The sequence below is a fragment of the Chaetomium tenue genome (assembly GCF_020726465.1).
Source record: "Chaetomium tenue strain MPI-SDFR-AT-0079 chromosome Unknown F5144scaffold_5, whole genome shotgun sequence".
In the NCBI taxonomy this organism is placed as follows: domain Eukaryota; kingdom Fungi; phylum Ascomycota; class Sordariomycetes; order Sordariales; family Chaetomiaceae; genus Chaetomium; species Chaetomium tenue.
In genome coordinates this window covers 1,441,856-1,466,091 of record NW_027117333.1, presented here as the reverse complement: position 1 = coordinate 1,466,091, position 24,236 = coordinate 1,441,856, and the positions used below count along the sequence as shown (strand labels likewise).

The 24,236-nt window shown below is 58.1% G+C and overlaps 11 protein-coding genes and 1 non-coding gene across 12 annotated transcripts; 5 read left to right on the top strand and 7 right to left on the bottom strand.

Annotated features, from left to right (window-relative positions):
• Nucleotides 1–2,646: 2,646 nt before the first annotated feature.
• Nucleotides 2,647–4,689, top strand: F5144DRAFT_621893 (WSC domain-containing protein). Its single transcript, XM_066792085.1, has 2 exons — nt 2,647–3,351; nt 3,409–4,689. The coding sequence occupies exons 1-2, from the start codon at nt 2,781–2,783 to the stop codon at nt 4,533–4,535; spliced, it is 1,698 nt and encodes a 565-aa protein (XP_066641193.1). The 5' UTR covers nt 2,647–2,780; the 3' UTR covers nt 4,536–4,689.
• An 866-nt stretch (nt 4,690–5,555) lies between these two features.
• Nucleotides 5,556–5,645, bottom strand: F5144DRAFT_t124. Its single transcript has one exon. It is a non-coding gene; the product is annotated as a tRNA-His (tRNA).
• A 169-nt stretch (nt 5,646–5,814) lies between these two features.
• F5144DRAFT_576922 (RNA polymerase, subunit omega/K/RPB6) lies at nt 5,815–7,018 on the bottom strand. The gene is made up of 4 exons (XM_066789171.1): nt 6,841–7,018; nt 6,493–6,777; nt 6,315–6,434; nt 5,815–6,257 (listed from the first exon to the last, which is right to left on the bottom strand). Exons 1-4 carry the CDS (start codon nt 6,879–6,881, stop codon nt 6,221–6,223), a joined length of 483 nt encoding a protein of 160 aa, XP_066641192.1. The 5' UTR covers nt 6,882–7,018; the 3' UTR covers nt 5,815–6,220.
• An 88-nt stretch (nt 7,019–7,106) lies between these two features.
• On the top strand, nt 7,107–9,025 carry F5144DRAFT_576920 (uncharacterized protein). The gene has a single exon (XM_066789170.1). It carries the CDS (start codon nt 7,243–7,245, stop codon nt 8,809–8,811), a length of 1,569 nt encoding a protein of 522 aa, XP_066641191.1. The 5' UTR covers nt 7,107–7,242; the 3' UTR covers nt 8,812–9,025.
• F5144DRAFT_613616 (uncharacterized protein) lies at nt 9,026–10,502 on the bottom strand (the record flags this gene model as incomplete). Its single annotated transcript, XM_066791752.1, has 5 exons — nt 9,026–9,227; nt 9,292–9,507; nt 9,590–9,812; nt 9,882–10,417; nt 10,482–10,502. The coding sequence occupies 5 exons, from the start codon at nt 10,500–10,502 to the stop codon at nt 9,165–9,167; spliced, it is 1,059 nt and encodes a 352-aa protein (XP_066641190.1). The 3' UTR covers nt 9,026–9,164.
• Nucleotides 10,503–10,751: 249 nt separating this feature from the next.
• On the bottom strand, nt 10,752–11,682 carry F5144DRAFT_576919 (uncharacterized protein). The gene has a single exon (XM_066789169.1). It carries the CDS (start codon nt 11,510–11,512, stop codon nt 11,225–11,227), a length of 288 nt encoding a protein of 95 aa, XP_066641189.1. The 5' UTR covers nt 11,513–11,682; the 3' UTR covers nt 10,752–11,224.
• On the bottom strand, nt 11,528–13,549 carry F5144DRAFT_576918 (uncharacterized protein; the record flags this gene model as incomplete). The annotated part of the gene is made up of 1 exon (XM_066789168.1): nt 11,528–13,549. A coding segment is annotated over exon 1 (1,797 nt), but the record flags the coding sequence as incomplete, so codon positions are not given.
• A 192-nt stretch (nt 13,550–13,741) lies between these two features.
• On the top strand, nt 13,742–14,295 carry F5144DRAFT_604046 (uncharacterized protein; the record flags this gene model as incomplete). Its single annotated transcript, XM_066791324.1, has 3 exons — nt 13,742–13,755; nt 13,813–14,106; nt 14,175–14,295. 3 exons carry the CDS (start codon nt 13,742–13,744, stop codon nt 14,293–14,295), a joined length of 429 nt encoding a protein of 142 aa, XP_066641187.1.
• A 552-nt stretch (nt 14,296–14,847) lies between these two features.
• F5144DRAFT_492499 (Isoprenylcysteine carboxyl methyltransferase family-domain-containing protein) lies at nt 14,848–16,036 on the top strand (the record flags this gene model as incomplete). Its single annotated transcript, XM_066785918.1, has 2 exons — nt 14,848–14,888; nt 15,124–16,036. 2 exons carry the CDS (start codon nt 14,848–14,850, stop codon nt 16,034–16,036), a joined length of 954 nt encoding a protein of 317 aa, XP_066641186.1.
• Nucleotides 16,037–16,210: 174 nt separating this feature from the next.
• F5144DRAFT_284191 (MBOAT, membrane-bound O-acyltransferase family-domain-containing protein) lies at nt 16,211–18,632 on the bottom strand. The gene is made up of 4 exons (XM_066783744.1): nt 17,929–18,632; nt 17,816–17,856; nt 16,907–17,729; nt 16,211–16,819 (listed from the first exon to the last, which is right to left on the bottom strand). The coding sequence occupies exons 1-4, from the start codon at nt 18,284–18,286 to the stop codon at nt 16,386–16,388; spliced, it is 1,656 nt and encodes a 551-aa protein (XP_066641185.1). The 5' UTR covers nt 18,287–18,632; the 3' UTR covers nt 16,211–16,385.
• A 691-nt stretch (nt 18,633–19,323) lies between these two features.
• F5144DRAFT_593949 (WD40-repeat-containing domain protein) lies at nt 19,324–21,681 on the top strand (the record flags this gene model as incomplete). Its single annotated transcript, XM_066790515.1, has 4 exons — nt 19,324–19,417; nt 19,680–19,852; nt 19,902–21,223; nt 21,336–21,681. The coding sequence occupies 4 exons, from the start codon at nt 19,324–19,326 to the stop codon at nt 21,679–21,681; spliced, it is 1,935 nt and encodes a 644-aa protein (XP_066641184.1).
• A 530-nt stretch (nt 21,682–22,211) lies between these two features.
• Nucleotides 22,212–23,801, bottom strand: F5144DRAFT_576910 (mitochondrial nuclease-like protein). Its single transcript, XM_066789167.1, has one exon. It carries the CDS (start codon nt 23,417–23,419, stop codon nt 22,376–22,378), a length of 1,044 nt encoding a protein of 347 aa, XP_066641183.1. The 5' UTR covers nt 23,420–23,801; the 3' UTR covers nt 22,212–22,375.
• Between the last annotated feature and the right edge of the window lie 435 nt (nt 23,802–24,236).

Below are 24,236 nucleotides of genomic sequence, written 5' to 3'. Positions count from 1 at the left end.
TTGTGAGGGAAGGGATCGGCGCTCCAGGGGGGAGGGGGGGATGTCGGCGGCAGCGTCCGAGCGGATCGCTCGGAGGTTTTTGTTAGTGTAGTTAGGTACGAAGGATCTAGGGCTCTCTGACAGGCCGCGGTGGGTTTGGATCTGGGTTGGGGGGGCCTCGGGCTGGGTTGGGTTGGGTTAGAGTTTCCGTGGGAGTCGAGGGTGGAGAGAGGTGATCGGGATCTGGGAGGTTTGCTCCGGCACTTGACTTGTACGAGATCTCTTTTTTTTATTTTCCACTTCCCTTCGGAATTCGGATATTCGAGGGCTCGGACGGTGGAGAGGTAGGTTGGGGGCTGGTCCTTGTTCTTTTCCGGCTGACTGTCTGTCCTGTTTGCATCGAGCCAAGGACGCCTTGTTTTTCTTCTTTTTTTGGTTGTTGGCTGTTGCTTGTTGCAGGGGTTCTACTCGAGCAAGGGAGGGACTCTTCTCTCTGTTTCTCGATGCAACCCTAGGCTTGTGTGTTTTTGTCTCTTGCCAAACGCGGCTCGCGGATGACAACATGCATTTCGACTCAACAGGATCTCACCTGAAATCAGCTGATCCTTGTTGGAATGTAAATGTAAATATTTGCTGCGCTCTATCGGAAGAAGAAAAGCTCGTATGCACGGTCATACGCCGCAAGGCTGCGGCTGGGGTGCAGCTGCATCTGTGAGGTGAAGTGTTCTTGGAACGATGGAACCTCGGGGTATCGGGTGACGGGTGCGGCTGTGGTTGGTGGTATGGAGGTAGCAGTTCAGGCTCGGTGCTGCGAGTCATGGAGCAAGCAGGTACAGGCAGGGGAAGGAAGGGGAAGGCTTGCGATAGGAGATCGGGAACTAAGATGAAGGAGGGGGTGGCTTGGGTGGAGGATGTCTTAGGGACAAGGATAGGTATCTGCACAGTCGGGATGGAAAGCTGCAAGATCGAAAAAAAATATTGAGGAGTGCGGATAAGAACGCGATGGCCTTGCCCAGCTGAGGAGCCTTCCATGTTCGTTGCGGGCTTCTTTCGGCGGGTAACATTCACTCAGCCCTAGCGTCAATAGTCTAGACTCGGTATATGCAATGCAGGTGCATCGGGGGCCCAAACACTTTTCTCGCGAGTCGTGAGAGTGGAAACATCAAGACAAGAGACTGGAGCCGTTTGCGCAACACAGTCGTAACGCCGTCTTGACCCGACGTTGTTTGTGATGAACTCATGGAGACGCGTCTTCCCAAGGCCCTGGTTTTGTTGCAGCTTCGAGTGTCACGGTCACACTGATATCTGGCAGCGTTGTGACCTAACGGGAAATTGGGCGCCTGCAGCCGGGAGAGCTACTGACTGGCTCGCTGCAGGGCAATATCACGGCGTCGTAGCGAAACGCAAGAAGCATGCCGTCCTACCTCACGGGAGACTGGGTCGACACGAGCGGGCGTAACGCAGCCTGCCGGATTTCTGACAGGCGAGTGAGGGCAATATTCATGCAAACGGCCTCAATATTGTCTGCGCGCGCCTCCTCATGGCCGCACTGGCTGGCGTTGCCTAAAAATAAGGGGCAAAAGCAAGCATCGGGATGTCGAAGGTGCCGCAAACCCGGACTCCCGGGACAAACATACCATACACAGCAGTAGTTAACTGCGAGGAGCCGACAACCCGAGTACACCGCATACACTAGATACCGTAGTCACCAAACCAAGCGAGTGCATCTACTTTCATTCTAGACGAGGGCTGGGTATCGAGAAATCCTACGTTCGGAAGGCAGTTGGTTTCGGTATTAGAAAAAGACGGGTCCAAGTAAGTCAGACTTCACTTCACGGTGTGATACATCGACAGCGAGCGGGAGGCACAGTCAGGATGGGTTGAGAGAGAGAAAGGAGACAAGTGACGGGCAGGTCAGGAAATCAGGGTCCAAGCTGGATAGGACCCACCAGATCCGGCTGGGCGAGGGCCAGACCCAGGCCCTCGCCAGCGCTAATACAGGTACGCAGCAATCCGCCAATGACAGGTCGGCCATGGTCGTTCTCGCTTCCTGTTTTGGTTTGTGGGCGGACCCTGCCGAGCCCTGCCCAGTTCTGATCGTTTTTCCCTTCTCCATCTCATCTCCACTTGGGCCCGATGCAACTGCACGCACCGAATCCCCCGACTCCCGAGCTGAACTTCAGGGCGATAGCATCCATGGCGAACAACAAACGGGCTGTGCTTTGTTTCACGACATGAGAACGCTAGCTTCAGAAGCGCTGTGGAGAGTCTGTGAGCTGTGATCGGCGCCACCGGAAGCTAGGGTCATCCCAGTCTAGACTCGCTCGTTTTTACTCAACTCATCGTGGACCTCGACGCCGACCTTCGACGACGGAATTCGCGGCACTTCAGCGCCCCAATTCTCTGCAGTCGTCCGTGCGAGAACTCACCTTGGCACACACGGGCGTCTACCAAAAACGGCTGTCGTGTGGACGCCGCCATGTTCCCGCATCACCAGACTGGCCTGGATCTGGGCCCACGCTTCTCTGCGTCGACGCAAATGAGTGCCCAGCCCCATCGGAGCATCCACTGGCCATGCCGAACCCTAGTCCAATATTCGTAGTCTAACTCTGTACGTACTGTGTGTATGGTTGCTTTCTTTCTCGTTCTGCGATAATGGATGGACACATAAAGATATCGGGTTTCCCGGACTCTGAGAATTGCCTTCTCTCCTTTCCCCAGGGTTCTCCTCCGACACCACAAATCCTTCCACTGCACTGTAGCCCCGGCTCCAGCCAGACATTCGTTATCCCTCTCCCAACATGGCCGCCTTCAAGATGGCCGCCGCTATGGCGGCAGTGGCTCTGGTCGGACACGTCCAGGCCACCGAGGTTCCCCTGCCCCCCTGCCTTGACCCCTTTCAGCCTTTTGTCTACTCGGGCTGCTTCCAAGAGACGAGCAGCACGCAGCTCCTGCCCTACCGCAGCCTCGCCCCTCCCGATGACATGACCGTCGAGAAGTGTGTTGCCGAGTGCAAAGGCAACGGCTACCGCTATGCCGGCCTCGTCTACTACGGCGTGTGCTACTGTGGCCAGACGGTCAACGGTCCTCACGCCGAGGAGTCCCAGTGCAACCTCCCCTGCAAGGGCAACGAGACCCAGACCTGCGGTGGCAACGGCATCTTCTCCGTCTACTCGGACCCCACCTTCGAGCCCATCGAGGACGTGACCATCGAGGACTACGACAACCTCGGCTGCTGGACCGACGACTCCAGCATGGGCCGTGCCCTGACCTACCGCCAGGACCAGGTCGATGGCGCTACCTTGACCACCGAGAAGTGTCTGCAGGCCTGCCGTGACGGCGGCTTCCCCTTTGCCGGTACCGAGTTTGGTGGTAAGTGATGGCAGTTGTGAGCCTCGGCCTTGGACCTATTCTCTAACATGTGAGCAGGCGAATGCTACTGTGGTGTTGTGATTGGCAACGACACTTATGCGGCTCCCGCCGATGACTGCAACATGCCCTGCAACGGCAACTCTGGCCAGTCTTGCGGTGGCCGTGGCCGCCTGAACCTGTACGTCGCCGATGAGTTGCAGTCGCTCGAGCCCTGCGGTTACCAGCCGCCCGTCTCCAGCAGCAGCACGCTGCCGCCCGCCTCGTCAACCGCCCCTCCCGAGACCTCCACCGTCCCGCCGACTAGCACCACCCCGATCACCTCGACCACAACCACGAGCAGCTCCGCCTGCGTGAGCACCACCGTCGTGCCGCCCACCTGCGAGTACAAGTGCGGCAAGTGGTGCTCGTCGCCGCTGCCCGACTGGGACGATGTCAAGACGTGCAAGACTGCGTGGTCCCACTGCGCGATCCAGGTCGCCTCGTGCTTCAAGCAAGCTGGCTGGCCCGAGGTCCTCAACTGCTTCGACTTTGGCGAGTGGTGTGCCGACGTCAACAAGTACTGCGACAGCAAGCCGCGCGGCGGCTGCCGCAAGGGCGACTTCTGGGGCCAGAAGCCCCCCAAGGGCGGCTCCAACCCCCCCAAGACCGTCACCGTCACCACCACCTGCGCGGCCACCGCGACCGCGACCAAGCCGACCACCCCCTCCTCCACCGCCACCCGATGCCCCATCCCGACCCCCACCAACATCTGCATCCAGCCCAAGAGCATCCTCTTCGGCTACGGCCCGGGAAAGCCCGTCGGCGGCATCGAGATGCCCGTCGTGACCTGCAACGACCTGGCCGAGGACTGGCCCAACTACCCGTTCAAGCAGTACACGGACCTGGACAGCCGCAAGTGCCGCAAGTACCAGCGCAACAAGTGCCCGAGCGCGTGCGCCGACGCCTGCAAGGAGCAGTACGACGACTGCGTCGCCGTCTACGCCGAGGGTTGCAAGACCAGGCCCAACAAGCCCCGTGACGCCAACTACTTCGAGTTCCACAGCAGCGTCGAGAAGCGCACCTTTGGCTGGTTCGACAACTACGCCGGCGCCATCGTCAAGTGCAAGGCCCAGTACAGCGACTGCCTGAGCACCAACAGGGGTGTTACTGGTGCTGGGAAGTGCCCCAAGTTTGGGGGGTGGTAGATTCTTCTTCCGGGTGATGAGGAAGGAATTATGAGTGGGATGAGGCGATGGGGGATGAAAAGCGGAGGGATGGGAATGGATTGATGAAAACATGGCTTCTTCTTACGCTCCTTAGCATACCCGTAAATATTAATACTTAGTACCTGTACCACCTTCTCGTTCCCTATGCCGTACGACATTTCCAACATTCCATTTTGTTACCTAGGTAACATTTCCGAACTTCACCAAACCAACCAAACCCGCTTCTTCTAACATTTGCCTCGTGGGTGGGGACCAATATCAACGAGGACACTGCCTCATCCCGAAGCCCGATGGTTTCCCCGCGTAGTCCCGCGACGTCGTTGGCAAATTTGGTCACCGCTCGACCATTCCTCCAGCGACACCCCAAGGAGCCCCCGTCCCCTTCGCCCCGCGGATAGGGTAACCCTAAGGAGGGCGAAGGGGTGGTCATCTGTGCGAGGGGGGAGAGACATGGTCGATGCCCTAGTGGGATGAGGAGGGTTCTAGGGAAACGGAGGGGACGGCGGGTTCTAGGAAAAGAAGGGGACGGAGGGTTCTAGGAACTATGGGAGGCGGAGGGTTCTAGGAAGTAAGGGAAAAAAGGGAAACGGAGAAGGGTCCAGTAGAAGATGGGATACGGAAAGAGGGCGTCGGGGGTGGATTGGAAGAGGTCTCTGGGTAGAGCCCAGGAGACTCTCGGCAGACTCGCCACCTACTGCTCCGCGAGCCGAAGGAGGGTGAAGATGGAGAGGAGAACGGTGAATAAGACACAGTGCCTGGACCAGCAGCAACAGATCATCAAATGGAAGTTACGCTAAATCACAAAACCCGGAAACCCCGTGTTGACTTTGACAATTGTTTACTCAATTCTACCCCGAGCCCAGGTATTCAACACAGCCTTTAGGGGAGAACAAGCCCTGGGCCATGAAAAATAAAGGGAGGGAGGGTATTCCAGATATAACATTTTAACAAAAAAGAAATTACTGAGGGGAATGAATCTTCTTGGAATCAACAAAAGAATGGGCGACCCCGGAATCGAACCGGGGTTTCTTCGGTTTTGTATGTGGAACAAGCCACAACGAAACGTCCTGACCACTAGACTAGTCACCCTGTGTTGATGGATGATGAGATGGTGTGGAATTTGAGGTTTTTGTGTGGGCTCGGGAGCGGCAGTGAGTGGGTGTGTGAGTGGGTTGTATGCAGTTGAGCTCCGCTTGGCAGTGGATTGCCCCTTGGCCTACCTGCATGAGCCGGCGGCATTTGGGTGGCTAAGCAGATGTGGTGGTGGTCTGGAGCTGTGGTGGCATTACTGTCTAGAGGTGGATATTTCCATGGATACTATAGTACCATACTCTAGTATCATGGGATGTGACTTGTTGGTATACAGGATTCGGGCTGCGGCGGCCATGTGGTATTCCATTCATCCTATCACCACTCTGGTAATTATCTCCGTTTGCCAGAGCTACACTGCGCCCACCCATGCATGCTCGAGTTCGAGCTCGACCCCAATGCCCGGCAGGAAGCGGTGCGCAGGTGGACTCTGCAGGGCTCCGTCGGGAGGTCCGAACAAAATGGTATAGCCGCCTTCCACTGTGGAATCGCCCCAGTTTCCCGAAAACAACAAAGTAGCATACCCCAACGCCCGCGCTAATGCAATTATAGTTTTTTTTTAAACGTAACCTAATTCACTGGAGAAGCTCCTCGCAACTCCAGTCCTCGTAGCTAACATCAACAGGTTAGTGGTCGGCTTGAGAGATGGTGATCGAGAGCAGCACTTACAATCCATCCGGCAAGTACCGACGCACGATGAGGGGAATCTTTTTCTCCCTCAGCTCCTTGATTGCAATTTGCAATGGATCCGTCTCGCCCTCAAGGTCGACCAGTACGGGCGCGTTCATGCTGTGATTCCAATCAGCACACTGGCCCGTCCTTCCATCCCTCGCAACGCGTAACCCACCTGATCTGCAGCGCCCTGGTCCCCAGAATGCGCGCCTTCTCGTATTTGGTCATAAAGGGCGTGGTTGTACGTTGGTCGTTGGGGATCTTCTTGTCCTTGTGCGACTTGTCGTTGCCCTTGCCGTGATTAGCGGCCGCGTTGGGATCGCCCGACGCGACGACATGATCGGCGTCCTGGTTCTCGCCCTCAAGCTCCGGTGCACGCGCAGCATCGTCTTCCTCGGCCGGTTCCGGCTCGGGCTCGTAGTACTCATCGGGGTCCTCGTCGAAGGCGGGCTCGTCGTTGCTAGGCGAAGAAAGAGAGGTTAGAGGGACTGGAGATGAAGACGCAGCAGTCCGATGCGCTTACAGAGGCTCGCGATCGTCGTCACCACCGCCGTAGTCGGACATTTTGATAGATTTGTGAAGAAAATCGGATTGATGAGGGACGTGGATGTGTTGAGTCGGGTGCGAGTTACAATGTCGAGGGAAGGTGCTTTGTTGATGTTGATGATGAAAGAAGCGGCTGCGAATGGCAAAGAGCGGCCGATGGAGGGACAGTGAAAAATTTGAGTGGGGCACCTGTTCCTCGAGGCTGAAAGATCAAAACAGCCTTGCAGGTGGGAGTGCGTTTAGCTCAATTGCCTGCCGGAACTGCTTGGGCGCACCCACAAAAAAAGTTGGGGAATTTTGAAGCTTGGAAGTTGGAACTTTGAACTTGGAACTGCAATTGCAACTTCCACTGCTTCATGCACAATTCAAGCTCGGGCTGATGCTCCCCTCCGCTAGAGCCATGAAGCGGAAAGCAACAGCGGAGGGTGGAGGGCCATCCGGCCTATCCAAACGGCAACAGGTTCAATCACCACAGGGGACTGACATCGAGTTTCTCCCTCCCGCATCAGCCGATACCATCTTGACACCCGACGACAACGACCAAGACCAAGATTACAGCAATGACAATGACAACGGCAATGACAACGACAACACCACCACCGCCACCACCACATCCGACCCCCACCAACCCCTCACCCCAACAGCAACCTCCATCCCCAGCACCCCCTCCCGCCGCGCCCGCAAGTTCCCCTCCGACCTCAAAACCATCCCCTGCACCTACCCAGGCTGCCCCAAGACCTTCAACCGGCCCGCACGCCTAGCCGCCCACCTCCGCTCGCACACCAACGACCGGCCGCACCGGTGCGCCTACGAAGGGTGCGGCAAGACCTACATGGAGGAGAAGCACCTGGCCCAGCACATCAAGGGCTCGCACACCCACGAGAAGAAGTACGCCTGCGCCGAGCCCGATTGCGGCAAGTCCTTCGTCACCGCCACCCGCCTGCGCCGCCACGCCGCCGTCCACGAGGGCGCCGAGCGTTTTCGCTGTCGGGGTTATGAGGGCTGTAGTCTGAGCTTTCGCAAGCATCAGACGCTGCAGCGCCATGTGCGTGTGGCGCATCTGGGTGCGGCGGCGTTTGTGTGCACGGCGGCGGAGGACTGTGAGGCGGGGTTTGATACCGCCGGCGCGCTGCGGAGGCATGTGGAGAGGGAGCATGGGGAGCTCAGGTTTTGGTGCGAGGAGTGCGCTGCTGGTGGTGGTGATGGTGATGGGGAGGAGGGGGATGGCCGTAAGGTTGGGTTTAGGACGCTGTTGATGCTGCAGACGCATATGCGCAAGGAGCACGTCGATTGCGTGTTTTGTGACGTCAAGTGTGGGAGTCAGGCTGACCTCGAGAGGCATGTGGATATGTACCACTCGGGCACGACGGTGGAGGATAGGAAAACGGTCGAGTGCCCGTGGGATGGCTGCGGGAAGAAGTTTACGAGAGTGCCGAACCTGAACACCCACATCCGGTCGGCGCACGAGGGGTTTCGGTTTGTTTGCGGGCAGGTGGATACGTACCAGGTCGAGGACATTGCCGACTGGAACTGGCAGGAGGAGGGGTGCGGGCAGGCCTTCATCAGCAAGATGAAGATGGAGGAGCACGTACGCTACGTGCACCTGGGTAGGAAGCGGCCGCCCAAGCTGTACACGGTCAAGTCAGCGCTGCCGGGCGATGAGGATGAAATGTCTGCTGCCTTGCCGACGCGGACGATCCCCTGCTCTGCCGAAAGGTGTGAGAGCATGTTTATCCGGCATGCCGACCTGGACAAGCACCTGCAGAAGCATCACCCCAAACTACAAGAGGATGCCATCGACCCGCGCCTTCAGGAAGCGGCCGGGAACGATGAGCCGTTTTGGGTCGAGTCGGTCATCCCTGCTGTGGCCGAACCGAGTTTTGACGCGGAATGGACTGAGATGCGCAGACTGATCGACTTGGACGCGCTGGTGGACGCGAAAGAGTAGAATGAAAAGTGATGTTTTTGGGATGCATGGCTATGCAGGAGTACATATACCCTTTGCTGTTTTTATTGCTATGGTGTTTATGGGATGTCAAAATATCGGAGAGATGGAGGTCGATGAGTTGGAGGTTGAAAGCAACGCTGTTATGTTATGTTATGCTATAGAAGTGCGAGCGAAAACGCCAGATATCAATACAATATGGGACTTTCTCCGCCCAAACCTTTCCTTCTCAACAACAACCCCATCCTATCATAACCGCCATCCCACTCGCCATCTGAATAACAAAAATCAACCAATTCCATCTCACCATATCAACTAACAACCCCATAGAAACTTAACGCCCCTCACCGCGCGACCTAGTTCCAGGCCCAGACCAAGCCCACCGCCCGTCCCAACCACCACCACCACCACTCGCACCACTACCATTACCACCACCGCCACTAGCACCACCCCCCCCTCCCCCACTGCCGCCGCACAACCCACACCCAGTACAATACCCCAGCGTCCGCAGCATGTGTGCGTGCCGCGCCGCCGCCTCCTGCATTTCCTGCCTGATGGTGGCCGCGCGGAGCCGCGCTTCGCGGACCTGCGCTTGGTATTGTTGCTGGAGTCGGATTTGTTGGGCGTGGAGCTCGGCTGAGGCGGCTTCGGTTGCGGCTGCTGCTTCGGCGGAGGCGGCTGCAGCGGCGGCGGCGGAAGCTGGGCGGTGGGGATGGGGGTGATGTAGGTGTGGGTAGTGTGGGTGTGGGAGGGGGAGGGTGTGGGGGGCCGACAGGGGTACGGGGATGGTGGGATTGGGGAAGGGGTTGGGGTTGAAAGGGGGATGTTGCGGCGGCGGGAAGATGTGGATGTGGTTGGGGTTGTAGGGGGGAGGGGTTCGACGTGCTGGGGGGATGTTGTTGATGTGGCGGAAATCGAAGAAAGGGTCGGCGGGGCGGGCGATGCGGTGGTCGGAATTTCCCTGGCTGATGGGGTTGGTGCCGTGGCTGTAAAGGGAGGCTCCTCTGTGGGAGGGGAAGACAGGAGGCGAACTAAGGGGTTGGGGACCGAGAGGCGCCGCGATGGGTTCGTACCTCGATCGGCTGGTGAGAATGAGAAAATCCCTTGTATCGTCGTGGTCCGGCGTTATGTTGATGGCCGCCACCACGGCGGCGGGCAGGTGGCCGAGGTGTGCGTTGTCAGGAGGTGGGTAGTGTATGAATTCGTCAAAGTCGAAGTCATCATCCAAGTACCTGGGCTCGTTTTCCGCTTCGTTGTTTTCTGGTCTCGCCTGGCCACTGTTCCCCCCCTCTGCTTGACCACCCTCGGCCTCTTTGCCCTCTTCGCCCCTTCCGCCCTCACCATCCTTATCAGCTTGTTCTTGCGCATCAGCCCACGCCTCTTCCTCAGATGAGTCCGATTCCGAGTCACTGTCCGTCTCAAGGTCGGGGACGGGGTCGGGCCTGGGCTTGGTCTCAGGATAACGCCTTGACGCGGTGGTTCTGTCTTCGGTCCCTGTTGCCGCTTCGTGGAGATGCTCCCTTTGGGACGGCTGGCGGTAGCCGGGGCTGTTTCTCGCTCTGGCCGGCTGGCGGGAGGTGGCCGGTCGGGGGGTACCGGGGCCGATGGGCTATCAACAGGTTGTGGTCAGCATACTGGCTTTGTCATAAGATGGGATGGTTGAGGGTCCTTACTTTGCTCGGGTTAGAAGACATGATGAATTCGCAAAATATGTCTGATAGTGGATGTTGAGAACGAATGCCGACTGTTCGTTGTCTAAGAGCGTTGACATGACCCCTTTTTATACTTCTAACATGTCCCTTAGTCATGCAGATAGAAACGCAACTTTGTGCTCCCTTAAACACCAACAGACACGAGACAATAGTCACATCCGGAGGTGAAGTATCATTCCTTGAAGTAGGACCTACAGCACACATCAACGTCAGAAGAACACCTCCAGGGGTTATTATCGGAGTCATTTCGTCACCAGAGAGTCAACCTCTTAAGACAAACGGATTACTTCCCGCTAGCGTGCGCATGTGTGTACAATCCAGCCCAACTCTCATACATCTATTGTTACAGTTCCACCACCCATCCACCCACCCGGGCCAACGAACAACTGTTTGACTAGAAGGGAAGGATGACTCCTGCCCCCGGTGAACACAGAAACACATACCCCTTCATCCCCTGTATATACCGTCCAACCAATTCGGCGCGGCTCTTAGTTGGCTGTGTTATCCCATGCCGATATGGCGTACTCCTTGTTGTCCGTCCCTGCCCAAAATGCAATGTGTTTGGCATGCATGCGGATGAACTGGTGGTGGCTGGTGGGTGGTTCGGTAGAGGCGACTTTAGCGTTTGGCCTCAAACGTACCCTCGACATACACACCAATTATTAACCCCGCCAGACTCATCGTCCAACAAACGCAACACACAATCACAGCTTACTATCCCTCCCATCCGCCCCCAGCGCCCCACTCATCATATACATCTCCTCCTGCGGCTGCTGCTGCTCCCGCTGCTGCTGCTGATGTGGCACCCCCCCAACCGCACTCCCAAACAAAACCGCCTCCCTCCCGCCCTTCGTCCCCCACCACGCGGCCGCAATCGCCGCCCTCTCGACATCCATCTCCCCGCTGACCAACACGTCCCAGAAGCGCCTCCTCACGCCCTCCCTCAACCGCTCCCCAACCACCTCATTCACCGCGCCCGCCACCAGGCCCATCCACTCCTCAAAAATCCCCACCCCCAGAAAAGGCAGCGCATCCACCAGCGTCAGCACCAGCGCGCTCTGCTCCGACACCTCCTCCCCCTCTCCAACAGTACCTTCCTCCGCCAGCACCAACGGCACCGTCCCCGCCCCCCCCACCCTAAACCTCACCATCTCCAACAACACCTCCGCCAGCGCCGCCTGGTCCCACGAGACAGCAAACGGCGGGCTGAGGATCTGCACGAGGGTGCGGAAGGCGAGGCGGAACTGGCGGGGCGAGACATGGGCGGGGAAGGAGGCGAACAGGGTCTCGGCGTAGAAGGGCACGAGGCGGGCGGTGAGGGGCGCGTTGTGCGGGCAGGCGAGGCAGGCGAGCACGGCGCTGTGGGCGGCTTCGAAGAGCTGGATCATGCGCGGGGGGAGGGGGAGTGGGGTGGGGGTGGTGGTGGGGGTGTTGGTGTTGTTGCTGGGGGGTGGGTTGAGGTAGGCGGTGGCGGGTTGGATTATGAGGGCTTCGCAGTCTTGGGGGGAGAGGAGGGAGGGGAGGTGTTCGGCGGTGTTGAGGTAGAAGAGGTCGAGGGTGCGGTGGAGGGGGTGCGGCGGGATGTTGGATTGCGGGGGTAGGATGGAGTGGAGGAAGGCGGACGAGGCGGGGCCGTAGCGGGAGAGGGTGTCGAGTGAGGTGAGGTAGGTGAAGGCGTAGACTTGGAAGGCGTCGCTGCCGTTGCGGGACGAGATGAAGTAGAGGTTGCGGAGGGTATGGAGGGTTTTGGTGGCAACGGCTGGGGCGACGGCGTGGTGCTTGAGATGGCGGTCGAGGAGGCTGCGGGTGACGATGGACTGGAGGACGGCCACGACGGCGTACATGATCTTTTTGAGAAACTGCCAGAGGGTGGGCCAAGTGGTCTCGAGTGCCTCAGGGGTGAGGAAGATGCTCTCTTCTGAGATTTCGAGTTCCGAGAGTTTACCGGCCTGCCAGTGCTGCAGTAGCCTCGCGGTGAATGTCACCAAGTCGTCCTGCAACTGCAGCACCACGTCGGGATCGCGTGCGAACTGTACGGCATGGGCCAGCAACGTAGAGAGCGGTCCCAGGCCGGAGATGAGGGGTCGCTGTTCAAGCTGCTGGAGGTGCAGATATGAGGGCGAGTTCTCGGTCCACATGAACTTCTGCTCCGCCTGTCGTATGTCCTGATCGATAGATGCGAGGAACACGCCGTCTTGTAAGCCATCTCCGCCAAGCATCGCCCGTGTTGCGACGGGGACGAGCGCATCGCAGTTTAGGCCGGCGCGCGCCGAGTCGGAGAGCAGCGGAAAGGCGTAATTGAGGGCCAGAGCCACAGGGCCGGATGGAGCCGGTGGTTCGGGTTCCCTGCTTTGTACGGCAAGGTTCGTGGCTGTGACGACGGCTCGCTCGACTGTGTTGCGCATGCCGCTGCTGAGAGAATGTCGCTGGTTGCCCTCCATGCCCATCAACACGCCGCTGAAGACGAGCAGGTGTTGCCACCGCCCCGACTGGTCGTCGGCGCCTTTGAGAATCGCTGCCGTCCAGGCATTGCTACTCAGTTCACCGCCAGTGTGATGTGGTTGGTGCAGTTGTTGTTGTTGCTGCTGTTTCGGCTTCTTGATCTTCTCGAGCTCGTTGCGGCGCACGTGGATGGCGGCCGTGTTGAAGATGCTGATAATGCGAAAGCATGTGCGCATGCCATCTCGGCGACCCCATATTGCGGGGGCAATAAGGAGTTGTGATGTGAGCAAGGAGAGGTTCAGCGGGTTCGAGAGGTTCGTGAGGAGGAGGGCGGTCGACCCGAAGATCTGCTCGGTGCGGGCATCATCGTGCACGTCTTGGTAGAGCTGCAGCACCGTCGTGAGGAGGCGGTCAATCGACATGGTTGGTGGGCGGCAGTGTTGTTTGTAGTCGCGTTATGTCATTGAATTCGGGGCCGAATGTCGGCGTGTTTGTGTTTGTTGTCGTTCTCGGTTCTTGGGGGGGGAGCAGCTGAAGGGAACCACTGAGACTCGGCATATGGGGAGCCGAGGTAAGGTAGCTCTGGATGATGCACGGCAGGTAACCAGGTTCAGCCAAGAACTGTTCTTGGCTTTAACACATGCGTCTTGACGCGCCGGTCGCTTGGCATCTGCTGGGCCCCGAACATTGAATTATTACGCAGTACTCCGTAGGGGCAGTAAGGTGTATAGCAGTACATCAACAACAAGGCCGCCCGGGACCGCACCTATTGCAGCACCATGGAAATCCCTTCGTATGTGCTATCGCACCTCTTTACAATCAAGTTCCAATTACTGACCGATACTTGCAGCCGGGTCCGGCGCGACACGCCCGCCGAATACACGGTGCCCCCCTTCCCATCGCTCTTCTGGCCGCCGCAGGCCGCGACTGTTATCCTGTATGAGCTGGACGAGATGTGGAAGTTCACCCTCTTCTGGACCATTATCCTCTACGGCCTCTTCCATCTGGGCGCTGTCGGCGTGGCCGTGTTGATGCAGGGCGGCAAGCGCATGTCTAGCTGGAAGTACCTCTGGCTGGTGCCTCTGATCTACGCCTTTATTGCAGGCGCTGAGGCCCTAATCGCGGGGACTCTTGTAGGCTTGATGTTCGTGTCCTTTTTATCATTCGTCTCTACCAACCCGCTCCGAGCCCGTTCATGCTAACCTGCAATAGAGTCGGCGCTAGCTACCTCGTCGGGGGCTACTTGATGTCGACGTGGATCCCCTTTGTTTGGGGTTGGGTCAACGTGCTGGTGCTTATCGTGTCCTCCTTTAGGATCCAAGGTGGTCTGTAAGGGCAGCGCAGCCGTCGCATGACATCGGCAACATGCTGGACTTCTTTCATTCCCTGGGGAAATGGAGAAGCCGATCTCATGATGGGATTGGTTCATCCAAGCAGTCAATCGCCGAAGCAGGGGCCGTCTGACGGCAGACACAGATCGCGCGACTCCGGTATTCCCGCGTTATTACGGTTGCGTCAGGTTATTAACAGCACACACCCCTGCCCCGCCACGTGGGTCTTGGGTGCTGCATCCACTAAAAGTTGCGCGCGACTGGCCGCGCAGCAGCATTGCATTGAGCAAACAACAAACTCCCGAGTACTTGCTCAAGGAGGTCGCCGACGCCCCTGCAACCCGAAAGAACAAACCGGTTTGGCAATCTCAGCTACATTCCTCACAATACTTAGGCACAATTGTTACGGCGGATAATCGGCATGATATAGAAAAAGAGGCGGGCGAGTCTTTGTCGTGCTCGACTGCCGAAATAAGTCGGCAACAACTACAAAATCCCTATTGATGTCATCGATCCCGTCCCGTCCACACACTGTATCAGGGGCCGTTTCGACAATGAACGGCCCATCTCCTCGACGGCCCTGGTCGCCCGAAAGGTAAGCGCAAATACTCGTCTTGCAGTCGGAAACCCCCTTTTCAACATTCCTCATGGACCCTTCGCATCTCTCATCACCACACGGCCATCATGTCGAAAACCACTACATCAGCCATCGCGCGGGGGAGCATCGACGAACAGTCCCCGCCCTGGGTTACCCACTGCAACTCTACTACAACGACTTTCGAGCTTCACCGTCGTCGCCACGACTCCGTTTCTACCTCAACAAGTATCAGCCCGCCCAGCCGCGGTTCCCTCGACCTCGACCGCACCATGCCCACCACCAATACAGACACCGAAAACGAAGAAGAGCTCATCGACGCTGACAAAAAGAATCCCTTAAACAGCTCATCCCCGCCGTCCTACAGCGAGCCCGAAGACGAACAAGAAGAAACTGAAGCCGAAGCCGAAGCCGAAGACGACCCCATCGTCCCCTACCTCCCACACAAACACAAGTCCCTCGCCGGCATCGCGGCGCGGTCCTTCGCCCTCGGCATCACGCTCACCACGGGCCTGATTGGCACGCTGACCCTCCTCCTCGCGACGGCCTCACCGCTCTGGCGCCTCCCCTTCTTCCTCGGCGCGCTCTCCCTCTTCCACTTCCTCGAGTTCTGGACCACCGCCGCCTACAACACCCGCGCCGCCGAGATCGCCTCCTTCCTGCTCACCTCCAACTGGCCCGCCTACGCCATCGCCCACACCGTCGCCGCGCTAGAGTGCTTGCTCGTGCACGCGCTCTGGCCCGGCGCCAGCTGGACGCCGCTGGGTCCTCGACTCGGCACGGCCGTGGTGGCCGTGGGGTTGGTGCTGGTGGTCGTGGGCCAGGCGGTGCGCAGCGTGGCCATGATTCATGCGGGGAGGAGCTTTAACCACCTGGTGCAGAACCGGCGGCGCGAGGACCATGTTCTGGTGACAACCGGGGTGTATGGCGTGCTGAGGCATCCGAGTTATTTTGGGTTCTTCTGGTGGGCGCTCGGGACGCAGATGGTCATGGGGAATGTGTTCAGCTTTGTCGGGTATGCGGCGGTGCTGTGGCGCTTCTTTAGCAGGCGTATCCGGCACGAGGAGGCGTATCTGGTGGCCTTCTTTGGGGGGGAGTACGTGGATTATAGGAGGAGGGTCCGCACGAGGATCCCCTTCGTGCCGTAGGGGCGTTGTATTGGTAGAGGGAATGGGTATCAAAGCGGGGAGCGGTTGGGATGGGTATATGGGCGGTATAGATGGGATATGAAATATTCTGGGAGGATAGGTTGGGTTGTATTATATTAATAAATCAAGTCCCTCGTATACGCTCAGGGGGATGTCATTCGCTCTTCTTAGTCGCTAAACCACATCGACTTCCCTCTAAAATGACGCCGCCCTTCGCTTTCATACCAAACCCGCCCGCTAAAAAAGAAACCACTTTTTATTACACAGTGACCCGATCCCAGACCGACAGCAAAATCCATCACACCAACGAGACAGCCCATCAATGAAAACCACCCCTCACAAAAACGCATCAAACAACAACCGCCGGACAAGTCCCCGGCTGCACCAGCGGCATCTTGCTCACACTGCCATACTTAGCCTGCCACGCGTAAAAATACATCAGCGCCGCGAACGGCTGGCCAAAGATAGTGAAGGACACCCAAAAGATAGAATTCCCCAACAGGCGGCCGTGCGCCGTATTCCCGCGGCGGTCGCCCAGGCGCGCCGTCATGGCGATGAGCGGCAGCTGCAGGAACATGCCCAGGAAGGCCACGCCGATGATGTTGTGCGTCGGCACGCCGACTAGTAGCTCGTGCAGCACTGCGGAGAGTAAAAACACGGCGAGGCTGGCGGAGAGGTGGCTCCACCCGCGTGAGCGCATGGGCGAGTAGACGTGGCGCCGGAAGAATTGGTACACGGGCTTGTTCCAGGTGCGCCAGTAGGCGCCGAGGCTTTCGCTGTTCCCTGGTTTGGGGCGTGGGGGGTTAGATGTTGGGTGCTTGTGTGGGGGAGGGGAAGGGGGGAGGCGGAGAGAAGGGGGGGGAGACATACACCATGCTTCGTAGAACTCGCGGTCTCCAAACCGCATCACCTCGGCCAGGGCATTCAGAAAGCTCTGAAACAACGCAAAGAAGCCCGCCAACCAAATGACCAGCGAGATGGTCGACAGCTTCAACAGACGCTCGACAATGGACATGTAATCCAGCGTAGCGATCTTGTCGAGCGAGTTGCGCAGCACGGGGGTGGCGTACTGGGCGCTGGCGAACCAGATGAAGGCGCTCAGGCAGACGACCTCCCCGAGGCGCTTAGCCACGAAGACCCAGCGGATGCGCTGGGTGCGCGGGTACGCGGACTGGTACACCAGAGTGGGCGCCCACCAGAAGTAGGTCAGGTTGGAGAAGGTCACGTTGGCCGGGTAGGGGCACTGGGCGTAGATCTCGGGCAGGGCGTCGCGCTCGCCGCGGACTGGGTGTAAGTAGGCGTGCCGCAGGTCGCGGTTGGTGAGCGCGTACGACGCCGTCTTGAGCCACACGATGATGGCGTGCAGCTCCGAGAGCGTGCCGATCAGCGGGTGGTGGATGTAGTAGTAGACCACGTAGGAGGTGACGGCCAGGGCGGCCGTGACGTTGACGGCGTGGAGAATGCGGAGCATCCGCCAGCTCTGCAGGAACTGCCTGGACTCGTCCTCGGTCGGGCTGGTGCTGCCGTCTCGTTTCTTCGCCTTGGCCCGGGAGTTACGGGCATTGGCGGCAGCGACCAGCTCGATGAGATAGGCGAGCATGAGGTGCCATGGGATTAGGATGTAGAGGAGAAGCCCCAGGCGTACGTCGTTGGGGCGGAAGTCGTGGCATTTGATGCAGATCAGAACTCCATACTAACAGACGGTCAGCTGCGTTCCATCCATCTCGTCGGCCATCGTGCCGTCTTATCAGATGGGGAATGAGGGGAGAGTATGCTAACCTTTTGAATATTCTCGATGACTAGGCGGAGATTGGCAGCAACTAGTGGTCAATTGGTGTTAATAGAGGTAGCTCAACCTTATCACATCAGCGAGATCATCTTGCATAACATACCCAACACAATCACCATGAGATTCCTGAAACCGATGAAGCTGGGTGTCTCGGTGGCGTCATGGCTCAGACAGGATGGTTTCGACTCGGAGTGGACAGCCTCAACATGGCGATACTTGTTGCGGAACGCTTTGCGCAATTCGGAAATGTCCAATGAATCATCAGTCGCCCCATTCGCTGTCCCATTTGTAGAACCATTGGCGAGGATGTCAGACGGTGTGGTGGTTGTCGTCTCATGAGTCGTAGTTGTAGCGTGGGGGTCGTCACTGGGACCAACAGGGGCTCGGTTGGTGACGCCATTGACTTGGGAAGTCTCTAGACTTGTCGACGTTGCCATCGTTGTGCTCGTTTCTGCCTTCATCTGGCCTGACAGCACGAGTCAGGAATCACGAGAGAGATATTTCGAAGACGAGCGATTATTTTCTCATCCAATGTTTACGTTTTACATTTGAGAAGGAACAAACTGATGGTGGCGATAGATAAAAAGGCCCTAAAGACCGTTGGTGAAGGGAGATACGCCGGATGCAACACTGAGCCGCGGCGCCGAGGGGCACCCCACTCGGACCGGCCGAGATGAAAAAAGATTCGTCGCCATTTGCGGGACGATATTACTCTCACAAGTTCCAGTGTTAAGAACAGGTTGTAATGTATGGTGTGTAAAAAAATGGACATCATTTTTGCTACAAACGCTCTGGATGTTTCCGGGCACACCTCTCTCGAGAGCGAGGAATGCAGATCCCTAAAGTTTGGACGTCCTGGGCGCCACTGACAGGAGACTAATCTAGGCCTTGGCGAAGCACATGTCGGATTCGTGAGCGACAAGACAGGGATAGCTCATTCCATTTTTTTTTGTCTGGATATTGGATATCCGTTCGTAGATGCAAAGAAAAGGTGAAAAAAGGCTACAGAGATTGCAGGGATAAATGGCGAGCAATGATGCCAGGCAGGAAAAAAAGATTAATTTGCCCGAAAAGGGCCGTCAAACAATCAATCGCACAGCGAACAAAGAAGGTTCAGGAGAACACTGCATGGCCCGAGTCACGCACCCTTGCTCCTAGCACAACTTGGGTTTGTTATGCACGGACCACATCTGTCTGCTGAATGGGAGCTGGGCTTGGAAATTCATGTTTGACTGGCCAGACCAATCCCAACAAAGAGCGGGTTCGCGATCGAGGAAGCTGCTAACTACCGTAACAGCCAACAACCACACCACGTCCCATCTCATGCAGCGGACTATATCTCCGCAAAGATCCACTTAATAGCATCATCCACAGCATAGCAGTCATCATTAAAATCAGTCTGGGCGTGCTTGCGACAGGGATCCATGCAATAGAGTGAGAGCACCAACTACCCACTTCTGGTCTAGACTTGAAGTGTCAGTCGATCTGCTGCTTCATCATGGCCTACGAAGGACGGGATCATGGCGACAAGGGTTTTGGGTTTGGTGGTGGTGGCGGACACGATGGGCCACCGCCGAGGGCCCGGGGCAGGCGTGAGTTCACCATTTCCTTTGCTTGTTATCACTTATCGCTATGTTCTGCAAGTAACCGCAGAGTGGGCGTCATTTTTATTCAAGAAACATGTGTTTGAAGGCCAACTACCCCTCCCACCACTTGTCTTCATTACTTAGCAACCGGGGTTGGTTGACTCGTCCTCACGATCGAACCATCCCTCCCCCAAATCCACATCATCACCGCCGAGACCTACTGGTTCTGGCATTCCTTAGCCCAAAATGGGCAATACCTCTTCTCCAGGCTGGCTGCGCAGCTGTCGAGATAAAGGCAAGGAAAGACTGACGTTATCTTCGGAAGGCCCTGTCACCGACTATGGCGCTACTGTTGTCGACTGGATGCGGAATCGCCAACCGCGCTACAAAGGGTCATTTACTGGCGAGGTCGAGAGACCTAGTAACAGTTACATAGTAGATGTGAGTACCCTCATCTCTTAGCGAAGGCGTTGACTTACGCCAGATATAGATGCTGCCTCCTCATGCAAGGACAACAAGCCCGGCTGATTCGGTACCTACGCGCCACTTGCACTCCTCACTGAATAAGATTAAACATCCGATCAACGTGGTACGGTGGACACCGGAAGGCAGGAGGCTGTTGACGGCGTCCAGCAGCGGAGAGTTTACCCTCTGGAACGGCACCGGCTTCAACTTTGAGACCATCATGCAGGCGCACGACTCGGCCATCCGTGCACTGGCATATTCCCACAGCGACGACTGGCTAGTATCTGCAGACCACGACGGGATTATCAAGTACTGGCAGCCCAACTTCAACAACGTCGAGAGCATACGCGGCCACACAGATCCTGTTCGAGACCTAGCCTTCAGCCCCACCGATGTCAAGTTTGTCACAGCGTCCGATGACTCAACACTTAAAATATTTGACTTTGCCGCTGGAGCAGCTGAATCAACACTAACGGGCCATGGCTGGGACGCAAAGAGCTGCGACTGGCATCCCACAAAGGGACTGATCGTCTCGGGTTCCAAAGACCATCTGGTCAAGCTCTGGGATCCGCGGACGGGCCGGTGCCTGACCACCCTCCACGGTCATAAAAACACCATCACCAAGACCGTTTTCGAGAAAGTCCGCGGGCAATGCCTGGCCACATCAGCGCGAGACCAAACCGCCCGTGTGTTTGACCTCCGCATGATGCGCGACATCTGCCTCCTCCGCGGCCACGAGAAGGACATCTCGACCCTAACATGGCACCCAATCCACCCCAATTTACTCAGCACCGGCGGCTCCGAAGGCTCCCTCTTCCACTACCTCCTCGACGAGCCCAACACCCCCCCGGGCCACTCCCTCTCCATCGCCCCCTACGATACCGCCGACCCGGCTTCCACCCCAGCCCAGACCATCTACCCCGCCCACCGCGTCCCCCACGCCCACGACTTCGCCATCTGGTCGCTCGACTGGCACCCCCTGGGCCACATCCTCGCATCAGGCTCCAACGACCGCATCACCCGCTTCTGGGCGCGCGCCCGCCCCGGCGAGGCCGACAACTTCAACGACCGCTACCACATCGGCGAGGCGGCCGCCGAAGCCCAAGGCACCTGGGACCGCCGCGGGCACCGCCACATGCGCCAAGCCGAAGAAGAACAAGAACTCGAAGACGAAATGGACGGCCTCGTCGACCAAAAGATGCCCCTCCGCCAACAACCCCCCGGCCTCCCAGGGCTCGGCATCCCCGGCCTGCCCGGCCTCCCAGGCTTCGTCCCCCCTCCCCCACCCTCCCTCATCCCAGGCATGTCCGGGGGACCACCCCCACCCCCGACGCACGCCCCCTTCCCGTTGCCCCTGCCCGCGGGCGGCGCAGGCCACCCCCCGCCGCCGCCCCTGCCTATCCCCGGCGTCGACCCCAAGAATCCGCCGGATTTTGCGGCCATCGCCGAGATGATGAAGAAACATGGCATTGTGCCGCCGCCCCCCGCCGCCGGGCATGCTGCCGCCGGGCTTGATTCCCCCACCCGGAATGATGCTCCCGCATGGGTTCCCGCCGCCGCCGCCGCATTTGGTTGCCGCTGCTGCCGCGGCTGGGGGTGGTTCTGGTGGTGGTGGTAGTGCTGGTGCTGGTGGTCCGCCTGGTATTGGTGGGGGTGGAGAGCAGTATGGGGACCAATATGACCAGGGACAGTATGGTGATCAGGGTGACGATGGGCCTGGCGGGAGGCGGCGGGCGCCGTTGCCGAGCCAGGAGGAGAGTTTGCGGATGGAGCAGAGTAAGGGGAAGTATACGAGGGTGAGATAGAATCGGGGGAGGGGTGGTTGTGGTGATGGTAGGGGGGGAAATGGTGGTAGGAGCGTCGAGAAATCCCTGGAAGAAGGGGACGAGGAGGATAGTGATGAGACTGTGGGTAGGAGGGAGGGGGACGCACCACCCCCTGACCAGAATAAAGCCAAGAGGGGAAAACGCAAAAAGAAGAACTGAGGGGAGAAGGAACGTATGAGACGGTGGAGGGAGATGCAACATCAGAGATAGGGCGGTAGTGACGAAGGTGTTGGCAGGGGGGAGCCCGTTTTTGTAGCCAACGGGGGAATTAACAGACGGGGAAGAGTACCGGCGGTTGAGTGAGATGGCTTTGGAGATGGTGTGCCCTGGGATGCAAGGGGGTCTGTTGTGTATCACTCGCGATATCCGCAAATCGGGGACAGTTTGGGATGGGGGGTTGGAAGTGGAAATCCAACTGAGAAGATCGTATTGTTATTGGTTGGTTAGGTATATATGAGATCGGTTTCCGAGCAATGGACTGGCACAGCGAAGTAGTGGAATAGGACTTATGTTGGTTGCTTGTTTTGCTATTATTGTACGACCCAGTATGGCACATATCACACTCTGCTACGTTGAAGCTCCCATGTATGGTATCCTTCCTTCCTAAACATGGACCCAACGGATGTTGGTAGATGTCGGTATTACATGCCCGGACCACACACACGCAGCCCGCCTACTTCTTCGCAAACGCCTTCTGCCGGTCCGCATACTCCTTCACCATCACAGAGCAGCTCGTCTCGGCACACAACCGCTTCCTCCTCGCCGCCGGTAGCTTGGTCGCAAACTCCAAGCCGCTCGCCCTCTCCACCGCCTCCAGCGGCACCTCAAAGTCGCTCAGCGGCTTCGCATTGGGGATCACGGCATTCGGCAGCACAAACGCCCCCAGCGCCACCTTCCCCCCCGGCGCGGCCTGCTCCTCGGCATAAATCACCTTGTAAAAATGCGTCGGCACCGCCACGTTCGGCGGGTTCCCAATCACCTCATACTTGACATACCACTTCCCATCCTCCACATCCCGCTTCGGCAGATACAACGGCCCCGTCACAACCCGCACGCTCGGATAGCGCTGGGTCAACCGCCGACAAAAATCCTCAAAGTGCGCCCAGTAGTCGCGGTTGAAGCCCTCACCAACCTGGGGACACATGTTGCTCAGATAAAACGTATCATTCATCGCCGCCTGCGACCACTTGCAGTCGGCGGCGGGCACCTGGTGGCCGCGGTCGTAGCCCGACCGCGCGTAGTCCTTGAGCTTGGCCTGGAACTTGTCCGGGATGGCCGGGTCCTCCAGGAAGGCGCTGTGCTTGCGGTCGCCGTCGCGGATGCTGAGCGAGGACGGCGTGATGTGCTCCGCCACCCAGTGGGGGTTGCGCGTGCGCCGGTCGTAGGAGGAGATCAGCGCTTGTCGGGTTGCGAGGTCGGCGGTGGGGCCCGGGAAGCCGTATTCGAAGAGGCCGGCGGGGTCGACGGGGGCGCTGGGGGTGCCGGGGACGCGGCCCTTGGGGGAGGGGGTGGTGGTGGGTGGAGGGGAGGCGAAGACTTGGGAGGGGGGGACTGGGACGGGGAGGGGGGCGGAGGGGGTTCGGGCGGTGGATGTTGGGGTTGGTTCGGGCTTGCGCATCGAGAACATGGCCGCCGTGGCCGCTGCACCGGCGCCGGCGCTGACGGCGGCAATGACGGCGATGGTGGCTTTCGACATGTTGGCGTGGTATCCAATCATGTATATATAAGTGTGTTTTTTTTGTGTCCGGCCGCCCGGCTGCGGTGAGGTGGTGGTTCGGCAAGTTGTCGGTGTCTCAGCCCACAGCTGGAAATTTGATGCAGGCCAAGACCAGCCACCTGCCCCCGGCAAACACTGCGCTCGGTGCACTTCGTCGTGGGTGGGGGCTTGCTCAGGCGAAGAGCTTCTGCGACCCCACGCGAAGCCACGGGTTTTAGAATACACAGGTTACATAACTCGGTAACAAGTCGAGATAAACATGCAGGTAGTTATTTTGTTAGGACAACATGGCAATCCGTCTGTTGTCGCGCCTGTTTTAACTTTCGGAACAGGTATGTTACATGGAAGTAAATAAATCCATCTCTAGGTGGTGTCTGATCAAGATGCAGTGCATTCCCACATTCCCATCGAAACCATCTGATGCTGGCCTCATGGTCGGCCCAGAGCCATGAGCGGGCTTGGCTGGCCATCAAGGTGCTCATTATCTGCTCTCTCGCGCAATGGCCGTGGCGCCATATGACGGTCACCGCCACTACCGCCTGTCCCGAGTACTGATTGTTGGATGCAGGATTGCCAATCACTGCCTTTTGACTCGAGGTGGGCTTGCAGGGCTGACTGCCTTGACCCCTGTCGCAGCGCGGGGGTTGCACTCGGTGGGCAACGCCACTCGAGGAGGCATGTCGAGATCTCTCCCTTTATGTGAATATGGGTGGTAAATCTGGGTAGATAAAAAAGCCCAGCTTCTGGCGGCCGGGTGGTCTTATGTCTAGGTTGTTTCGGGAAAGCCTGCGACCCTCCGTCGTGCAGGTCTAGAACT

Excerpts from the sequence above, each read along its gene's own strand:
- F5144DRAFT_284191 (XM_066783744.1), bottom strand. The coding sequence starts at position 18,286 with ATGAAGGCAGAAACGAGCACAACGATGGCAACGTCGACAAGTCTAGAG. Across the intron at positions 17,857-17,928 it reads TCTCATGGTGATTGTGTTGG|TTGCTGCCAATCTCCGCCTA; the intron begins GTATGTTATGCA and ends ATTGACCACTAG. Across the intron at positions 17,730-17,815 it reads TCATCGAGAATATTCAAAAG|TATGGAGTTCTGATCTGCAT; the intron begins GTTAGCATACTC and ends ACCGTCTGTTAG.
- F5144DRAFT_576910 (XM_066789167.1), bottom strand. The coding sequence starts at position 23,419 with ATGATTGGATACCACGCCAACATGTCGAAAGCCACCATCGCCGTCATT.
- F5144DRAFT_621893 (XM_066792085.1), top strand. The coding sequence starts at position 2,781 with ATGGCCGCCTTCAAGATGGCCGCCGCTATGGCGGCAGTGGCTCTGGTC. Across the intron at positions 3,352-3,408 it reads TGCCGGTACCGAGTTTGGTG|GCGAATGCTACTGTGGTGTT; the intron begins GTAAGTGATGGC and ends ACATGTGAGCAG.
- F5144DRAFT_576919 (XM_066789169.1), bottom strand. The coding sequence starts at position 11,512 with ATGGGCCTGGTGGCGGGCGCGGTGAATGAGGTGGTTGGGGAGCGGTTG.
- F5144DRAFT_576920 (XM_066789170.1), top strand. The coding sequence starts at position 7,243 with ATGCTCCCCTCCGCTAGAGCCATGAAGCGGAAAGCAACAGCGGAGGGT.
- F5144DRAFT_576922 (XM_066789171.1), bottom strand. The coding sequence starts at position 6,881 with ATGTCCGACTACGGCGGTGGTGACGACGATCGCGAGCCTCT. Across the intron at positions 6,435-6,492 it reads ACCAGGGCGCTGCAGATCAG|CATGAACGCGCCCGTACTGG; the intron begins GTGGGTTACGCG and ends TTGGAATCACAG. Across the intron at positions 6,258-6,314 it reads CGGTACTTGCCGGATGGATT|CTACGAGGACTGGAGTTGCG; the intron begins GTAAGTGCTGCT and ends TGTTGATGTTAG.